Source organism: Saimiri boliviensis, chromosome 11 (genome assembly GCF_048565385.1).
Source record: "Saimiri boliviensis isolate mSaiBol1 chromosome 11, mSaiBol1.pri, whole genome shotgun sequence".
Taxonomy (NCBI): domain Eukaryota; kingdom Metazoa; phylum Chordata; class Mammalia; order Primates; family Cebidae; genus Saimiri; species Saimiri boliviensis.
In genome coordinates this window covers 36,789,343-36,797,864 of record NC_133459.1, presented here as the reverse complement: position 1 = coordinate 36,797,864, position 8,522 = coordinate 36,789,343, and the positions used below count along the sequence as shown (strand labels likewise).

At 59.2% G+C, this 8,522-nt stretch overlaps 2 protein-coding genes across 2 annotated transcripts; one reads left to right on the top strand and one right to left on the bottom strand.

The window, feature by feature from the left end:
- Window positions 1-322: 322 nt before the first annotated feature.
- On the bottom strand, window positions 323-4,931 carry LOC120366084 (uncharacterized). Its single transcript, XM_074381533.1, has 3 exons — window positions 4,834-4,931; window positions 4,037-4,717; window positions 323-3,805 (listed from the first exon to the last, which is right to left on the bottom strand). The coding sequence occupies exons 1-3, from the start codon at window positions 4,929-4,931 to the stop codon at window positions 3,628-3,630; spliced, it is 957 nt and encodes a 318-aa protein (XP_074237634.1). The 3' UTR covers window positions 323-3,627.
- POU3F1 (POU class 3 homeobox 1) lies at window positions 4,854-7,869 on the top strand. Its single transcript, XM_039474108.2, has one exon. It carries the CDS (start codon window positions 4,930-4,932, stop codon window positions 6,283-6,285), a length of 1,356 nt encoding a protein of 451 aa, XP_039330042.1. The 5' UTR covers window positions 4,854-4,929; the 3' UTR covers window positions 6,286-7,869.
- Window positions 7,870-8,522: the final 653 nt, after the last annotated feature.

Here is an 8,522-nt window from a genome sequence, read left to right as displayed (position 1 = left end):
CTTTCTCCTTCCCAAAGCTGTGCTCGGTGTGCCATTGTTAGCCCCCCTGTCATCTGGGATGTGTGTCTGGAATACTGCCCTGTGTATGTGGCCGCCAGGGTGCTGATGGCGACCGCCTCGTGCGTATAGTTGTATTCTAGGGCCCACATCTGTAACCCAGAGCTTTGCGGAAAGAGTATAAGAAGCTGGAGATTGTGTTGTAGCCTGCCCTTCATCCCTGCAGAGCCTCCCTCCCACTCCCAGCCCCCCACAGCCCCCGGCTCAGAGACCCCCCACAGTGAGGGCCCCATCTGCTGGAGGCTCGGTGACCTGTGTCAAATGAGCAGGCGCTCGGTCACACTCCAGAGCCTGGAGGAGGCCTCTGTGCTCTGGGAAAGCCCAAGCAGATCCTGCCTGGGGGCGGGCTGGGCAGAGGCCCCGCTGGGGAGGGAGGCCCGGGAGCCTCTGAAACTGGCGGCGGCCTGGCTGGGAGCTGCCCTCCATAGACAAGGAGAGTGGGAAAAAATATAAAAAGAAAAGCCTTCCCTGTTTCCCTGGGACTAGCACTGCAATCAAACCATGCAGACCAAACTCGGGATTGGACACAGCCCCTTCCTCTGCTTTCCGATCCCCTGCGTGGAGCTGTATTTCTTACAGGGTGTGGGTGGATATGTCTGTGTGTCTCTGTGATGTGTCGGTTGAGCTTCTTTGTATCTGTGCATCTGGGTGAGAGGGTGTGCATGGCTGGCTCCGTGTGCTCATGTGTGTGAATATGATGGTGTGCCTATGTGTGTGACTCGGCATGCCAGCTGAGAGTCTTCTTGTTTGTGGCCCCAAGAGCCTGTAGGTTTCATGTATCTCTATGTCAGCAAAGCAGTGCCTACTTGAGCCTATTTCAGCCTATGTGTGGGTTCTGTGTATCTCCCCGTTTAGACACATGCCTGTATTTACCACTGGGTGTTGCTTTGTGTGACTATGAATATTCCGCCTAATGGTGTGAGTCTGTGTGTTCCCCATTGTGAATCTGCATGTTTGATCCTGTGCTAAATTGCACGGTTCTATCTGTGTGTGTGTGTGTGTGTGTGCACGCGCGCACCTGTTCTTATGCCCGCACCACTCTGTGTCTACATGGATCAGGTGGGCATCTGACCTCTGTGTGTACACCTGCCTATGTGTTGTGGGTCTGAGGGTGGGGGCCTGAGAAGGTGGTGCTCCAGGAGGAAGGGGCTGCTCAGCTGCAGGTGTTTCTGCCAGTGGCCATATCTTGGCCCTAGTGTCCCAGACAGAATCTTGAGAAGGATGTCAAGACTTCCGGGGGGAAACTTAACTCTAACACGAGAAAATTCTGACTCAAGACCAAACCCATATCCTTTTAGAAGGTCTAAAATTTCCAAAGCAGAGAAAGGAATTTTATCTTCCCTACTTCAAACTGCTTCCCACCCCAGGGCAGCATCTAATATTTAAAGGACACCTAAATTGGATGCCTTATTTCATTCGTGGAGCCTCAGAGCTGCCCCAAGAAGCAGGCATCATTGTTCTCACTGTAAGATGCACAAACTTAAGCTCCAAGAGGCAATGTAGTTCACACAAAGTTACAGGGCTGCTAAAGGGTGTGATGGGACTGGGACTTTGATTTGTTGGGTGACAAGCTGATAATCTAGAAGCCCGTCTACTGGGGCTTTGCTGCCAATGCCCCTCAATTCAGCACAGACCTGGGAAGATGCCTTCAGGAGACCTGGCAGGCCCTGGCCTGCCCTTGAGACCTACTAGAAACAGGGCCGCGGGCTCTCTTTGCTGTGCCAGCCAAAGCTGCTGCCTCCACAGGCCCCCATCCGATGGTAATGGTGAGAATGGTGAGTGGAAACTCACAGGTCCTATGCCATTGGACAAATCTTGGGTCCCTTATCTAGGCAATGAAGATAATCTCAGTGGTCTCTCACAGGACTGAGAGGTACAGTAAAATGATAGATGTTAAAGTACTTGTTAAAACACAGTGCCTATGCCGGGCACGGTGGCTCAAGCCTGTAATCCCAGTACTTTGGGAGGCCGAGGCGGGTGGATCACGAGGTCAAGAGATCGAGACCATCCTGGTCAACATGGTGAAACCTCGTCTCTACCAAAAATACAAAAAATTAGCTGGGCATGGTGGCACGTGCCTGTAATCCCAGCTCCTCAGGAGGCTGAGGCAGGAGAATTGCCTGAACCCAGGAGGTGGAGGTTGCGGTGAGCCGAGATTGCGCCATTGCACTCCAGCCTGGGTAACAAGAGCGAAATTCCGTCTAAAAAAAAAAAAAAAAACACACAGTGCCTGTATGTATACCTCTGTAACAAACCTGCACATTCTGCACATGTAGAACTTGAAGTATAATTTAAAACAAACAAACAAAAAAAAAAAAAAACCACGGTGCCTGTTGGCAATTCCAAAGGCTGGACATTGAAACCTCTGTCCACTGTCCAGACATTTCCCCTCCTGCAGCAGGAACTGAGACAGATTACAGAATCACCGACCATGAGAGTGAGAAATGCCAGAGAGGTTAACTGATCCAAACCTCTGCAATCCCATGCTATAGGTGAAGAAACTGAGATTTAGTTGGAGAGGGGGAATGCCTTGCCCCCTCACTGAATAGCAACAACAGAAACAATCAGAGTAAGCACCCATCTGAGAGCTTTACACCCCCATCACCTCACACCACTGTCTGACCTGCCTTGGTGAGACAGCTGGGCTGCCTATATTACTGTTATTCCCAACTTACAGGAAGGAAAACCCAGAGCTAGGAAGAGTGGATCAGAGTTACTCCTGCCCAGGAAGGTGATGGCAGCTCCAGGTTGAAAGCCCAAGCTTCAATATCACACAGACCTAGTTAGGGCTGGCATGAGAGGGGACTTCACTGCAAGATTCCCAGCCTACCTCCTACCTCCTAGGCCTGGGAAAGGGGGCAGGAAGGTGAAGGGCCTGGGTTGTCTCAAGGTGACCATTTCCTGGGCCAGAGTCCAGGAAAGCCCAGTATCTCTAGCTGGGTTCAGACACAGAACTCCATCACAGCTCTTACAGGCAGGGTGGGACCATGGAGCCTGCTCAGGACAGTGACCAATGGCCAGACAAGGGCCCTGCTCTGTCCCACTCCTTCCCTGTTCGGCCCTAGGCCATTCAGGGCCCACATGATCAAAGTCAGTGCCCAGGGTGACCCCTGTCACTGTCAACTCTGTCCCAGCCACCCTGGATCTTTCCGATGCCATCTGCCACCTGAGCACCCCAGGACCTTTTTTTGCACACTGAGGCTTTATTCCCCACACCTGACTTGCTCAGTGGGCCCCTGGCTGGGCCCTCCAGCTCAGTTCTGTGATCTGGGACCCCAGGGCCCTGTAAGCTATAAATCCACTTGAGGCAAGATCCAGGAGAGAACAGTGGGAAGACTGGCAGCTGAAGACTCCCTGGGACCCAAGCCTCGGTGCGGGGTAGAGGAGAGAACACAGCTCAGTCCCCTCAGCCTGGGGCCCAAGGTCGGGTAAGGAGGCACAGAGGAACTGCAGTGAGGTCCAACTCCACTCAAGATCCTTCAGGGGGTCCTCAAGGGCTGGGGCGTGAGAAGGTAGCTGAATTCCACTGTCCACCTTTCCAACAAGGTCTCCTTCCTCTCAATTCCCTTTTCAGCAGCTCCAGGCAAGTCCGGGGAAACTCCAGCCGGGGGTTCCTGGCGAGGCTGGACAGCTCCCGGCCTGCAACGCCGGATTTCTGGAGTGCCCGCGGCCCTTCCCTGAGTCCATCCTTCTCCTCTCCTCTCCCGGGGGTGACCCCACCATGACCACAGCCGATGAGCCGTTCAAGCTGGGAGAAGGAGCGAAAAGGCTGCAACGGAACAGGTCGGATACCCCTGGGCCCAATGTCCACCCCTCACTAGCGCCCTCGCCAGCAGCGTTTTCCCCGGAGCCACAGTCTCCACCTCGAGTTCTTCTCCTTCCGGAACCCCCGAGCGGGGCCGGGTACCGGGGGCTCGCGCAGGACTGTAGAACCGCTGCTGCCCGCCGCCCCAGCCCCAGCCGCCCGCGCGGTACTCACCTGGGCCGCAGTGCCCGGGAGAAGGGGTGCCCGCGCGAGGCGTGAAGCCCGAGTCCGTCCGACTCCGCCCGCGCCGGACGCGCTCTCAGGGCAGCAGAGGTTGGCGGAGTTGCGACTCTGGGACTGGAGGGAAGAAAAGGAAAGCCGAGACGGGCCGGGCAGACGCGCCGAAGAGCGCCCGGTGCACGCTGGCAGCCGCGGGAGGAGAGGCGGGCGGGCGCGGTGAGCAGTCGCGCCAGAACCGAGCCGGGAATCCGCGCCGCCTCTCGCTCGCAGCCGCCAGGACCCGCGGGAATCCTGGTCCGCCCGCAGCGGTACTGCGGAGGGAGGGGCGCGGGGCTGAGCCGCTTCTCGGAGCCCGAGCGCCTCCCGGAGCCCGAGCGCCTCCCGGAGCCCGCAGTCTCGGCTGCCCGGGCGGGATGCGGGCGGGAATTCAACTCGCGTGGAATGTGGGACCGGCCGGGCTCGGAGTCTCCAGCGCTGGGGGAAAGCTGGGCCCACACAGCCAGGACGAGAGGGGGTGCGGTCCCAGGGCCACCCCCGCGCCACTCCCCACGTGGCGGCCGCGCCCCCGGGGCGTGAGTGTGTACGCGGACGGTAGGGGGGCCGTGAATGAAGCCCCAGCGGCCAATCAGCACGGCCGGCGCGCGGGACCCCGAGAGCGACGCCCAATGGAGAGCTCTGGGCGGCCCGGCCGGGCGGCGGGCGGGAGAGGGGGGCGGGGGCCGGGGCCGGGGGGCGGGAGGCGGCTCCGCGGGCAGCCAATGGGCGGCGGGCGGGGTGGGGCTCCGGAGCGCCGAGCGGGTCGGGTCTTTAAGCCGGCGGAGCGAGGCGGCGGGGCCCGCAGACGGAGCGGAGCGGCGGCGGCGGCGCGGCGCAGGGCGCGGGGCGGCATGGCCACCACCGCGCAGTACCTGCCGCGGGGCCCCGGTGGCGGAGCCGGGGGCACCGGGCCGCTCATGCACCCGGACGCTGCGGCAGCAGCGGCGGCGGCGGCGGCCGCCGAGCGACTGCACGCAGGGGCCGCGTACCGCGAAGTGCAGAAGCTGATGCACCACGAGTGGCTGGGCGCGGGCGCGGGCCACCCCGTGGGCCTAGCGCACCCCCAGTGGCTACCCACCGGAGGAGGCGGCGGCGGCGACTGGGCTGGCGGCCCGCACCTAGAACACGGCAAGGCAGGCGGCGGCGGCACCGGCCGAGCCGACGACAGCGGCGGCGGCGGAGGTTTCCACGCGCGCCTGGTGCACCAGGGGGCGGCCCACGCGGGCGCGGCATGGGCGCAGGGCAGCACGGCGCACCACTTGGGCCCGGCCATGTCGCCGTCGCCCGGGGCCGGCGGGGGCCACCAGCCCCAGCCGCTCGGGCTGTACGCGCAGGCGGCCTACCCGGGGGGCGGCGGCGGCGGCCTGGCCGGGATGCTGGCGGCGGGCGGTGGCGGCGCGGGGCCGGGCCTGCACCACGCGCTGCACGAGGACGGCCACGAGGCGCAGCTGGAGCCGTCGCCGCCGCCGCATCTGGGCGCCCACGGACACGCACACGGACATGCACACGCGGGCGGCCTGCACGCGGCGGCTGCGCACCTGCACCCGGGCGCGGGCGGCGGCGGCTCGTCGGTGGGCGAGCACTCGGACGAGGATGCGCCCAGCTCGGACGACCTGGAGCAGTTCGCCAAGCAGTTCAAGCAGCGGCGCATCAAGCTGGGCTTCACGCAGGCCGACGTGGGGCTGGCGCTGGGCACGCTCTATGGTAACGTGTTCTCGCAGACCACCATCTGCCGCTTCGAGGCCCTGCAGCTGAGCTTCAAGAACATGTGCAAGCTCAAGCCGCTGCTCAACAAGTGGCTGGAGGAGACCGACTCGTCCAGCGGCAGCCCCACCAACCTGGACAAGATCGCGGCGCAGGGCCGCAAGCGCAAGAAGCGCACGTCCATCGAGGTGGGGGTCAAAGGCGCGCTCGAGAGCCACTTTCTCAAGTGCCCCAAGCCCTCGGCGCACGAGATCACCGGCTTGGCCGACAGCCTGCAGCTGGAGAAGGAGGTGGTGCGCGTCTGGTTCTGCAACCGGCGGCAGAAGGAGAAGCGCATGACCCCTGCGGCCGGCGCGGGCCACCCGCCCATGGACGATGTTTACGCGCCTGGGGAGCTAGGGCCCAGCGGGGGCGGCGCATCGCCACCCTCGGCGCCCCCGCCGCCCCCGCCGGCGGCGCTGCATCACCACCACCACCACACACTACCCGGCTCTGTGCAGTGACCCCGCGGGCCGGGCCCCCGCCGGCGCGCTGCAGGGCGCGGACGCGCAGCCCGCCCGCGCGGCCTGGACTCTTTTTGTTCCGTTGCTTTGGATTTTACAAAAAAAAAAAAAAAAAAAAAAAAAAAAAAACGCCCAGAAACTTTCGAACAAAACCAAACACCCGGACGACCCTCTCCGGTGAGCGGCGAAGACGGCTAGTACGCTGCGTCGCCCGAACCCCGGGAGAGAGGAGCGAAGATCCGGAACTCGCCAACTCACCCCGGGCATCCTGCCCGTCGCCTGCTCTCTGCCCCCATCCCCTCGACGACCCCCGCCCCTGCCCCCCGGGCTGTTCGGGGCCGGATCCCGGCAGCGGCCTCCCCAAAGCGACAGGTAACGCGGTGCGGGGTTAGGGATTCCCCGGGAGAGAGGACGAAGCGAGGAGAGTTCTCCATCCCCTCTCCCGGCGTGGACTCCTGAGCCTGCGGGTCCAGGGTGGGGGGGGGCTGTCACTTTATTCGCTACAAGCCTCTTCTCTCCTATAAGGATGCGCCCCACCCCCTTTTCCCCTTTCTCCGGGCTTGGTTTTTTACGGTTTTTATTTATTCGTGGAGCCTCTCGGCTCCTGGGGTCCTTCTAACTCCGCCCGCGCCCTTAATTTAAATCGCTGTATACTGTATTTATCGGGGCCCCGGAGGGGAGGTCGCGAGAGCCGCGTCTGTGTATAAAAGCAGGAAATAGCCAAAGCTTTAATCTAGCCTAATTTATTTTTCCCTTTATCTTTCCCTACCCTCCCCTCAAAAAAAAAGCAAAAAAAAAAAAAAAAAAAAAAAAAAAAACTAACAAAAAAAATTTCGAGTGTTCATTTTTCGTTTCGTTTCATCCGAGCCCCGGCTTGGTTCCCGGCCACGCGGGAGGGGTCTGCGCTCCCACACACCAAGATGGGAAGGGACTTCTGCCCTGCTGCAGACCGACCGCCGCACAGCGGGGCCCCTGCTCCCCGCGGGGCCCTGCCCTCCTGGCCACACCAAACGAAACTTGGAAAAGTTGGAGAGATTTTTTTTTTAACCAGCTGTAGAAATAAGCTGTTCCCTAAGAACCCTCCGCCTGATTCCCTGCAGCTTCCCTCTGCTCCCTTTCCAGCCCGCCGGGATGCGGGATGCCAGGGGAAGCCGGGAGAATAATTCCCCAACTTTGGGGTGAGGTGGGAACCATGTAAATATGTGAGATATGTACACACTGGAGGGGAGAAGAAACATTTTGTGCTTGGTTTTTATTTTTGGTTTTCCGGGTTACCCTTCCTTCCTACCCTAAAGGATTTTGTACACTGACTAATCCGAAAAAGATATTTTAATATGATTTCCGAATTTCTGACCCATCTCTATTTATTTTCTGGATGTGTTTGGAGCTTCCCCCTTCTCCATTTCTTTTTCTGTTTGTTAAGGTCTGAATTTAAATTTTGTTATTTTATTTTTATTATTTTTGAAACAATGTTTTGGTGCATTCTCTTTGTATCTTTATTGCAAAAAAAAAAAACTAATGTAGACTGGGAAGTTCCCTTTATATTTATGTTATAGTAAATATTTTATTACTCACATAAACATGTACCCCAGGGCTGTGTCCTGTCCTCTTTACTGCTAGGGCTTGGTGGGTTTTGGGGTGAAGTGACGGCATACCCTGCTTCACCTCCCTAAAGTTCTGATCTCACTAAGAGAGATCTTGGAGGAAGATGACCGTGCAGACCTAGATGGATATCAAGCCATGGGCAACAATTGGGCCTGTGCCTCATGCGCATCAGTTTAGGGAAGATGAAGCCGCTTCATATCCCCCTGCTGTAGACAGACTCTCCTAGACCAAACCAGGGCCTGGGACAGTGAGCCAAAGACACCACAAGGAATTCGGTCAGCCATCGCTCATGCACAACTCGACTGCTCTTCTCTGCCAAGAAGGAAGCTCGCCTCAGCCTGGGTCACCAGCCTAGAATCTATAATCCCCCACCTGACACTTCAACCCCAACTTTCATTTCACCTTGCACTCTATATGAGGGGTCTGGGCCAACTTCACCATTCCGGGTCCTAGGGCACCTGGCAGCCTGGTCAGGCCCCACCATTCTACCCCAGCAGGCTCTCCACTCAAAAACAAATGGTGCCCAAGCCTCCCTGGATCCATTGGGAGTTCTAACAGCTCAGATAGAGGTCAGTTTTGTGGTCCTGTGTGAGCTGGGTCAGCCTGGGGAGGGAGCCCTGCCAATTTGCTTG

What these genes read in the sequence shown, in the direction of transcription:
- POU3F1 (XM_039474108.2), top strand. Translation starts at nt 4,930, where the DNA reads ATGGCCACCACCGCGCAGTACCTGCCGCGGGGCCCCGGTGGCGGAGCC.
- LOC120366084 (XM_074381533.1), bottom strand. Translation starts at nt 4,931, where the DNA reads ATGCCGCCCCGCGCCCTGCGCCGCGCCGCCGCCGCCGCTCCGCTCCGT. An exon ending in TTAAAGACCCGACCCGCTCG is followed by an intron (nt 4,718 to 4,833) that starts GCGCTCCGGAGC and finishes CGGGCCGCCCAG; the next exon opens with AGCTCTCCATTGGGCGTCGC. An exon ending in TCCCGGGCACTGCGGCCCAG is followed by an intron (nt 3,806 to 4,036) that starts GTGAGTACCGCG and finishes TCCTTCTCCCAG; the next exon opens with CTTGAACGGCTCATCGGCTG.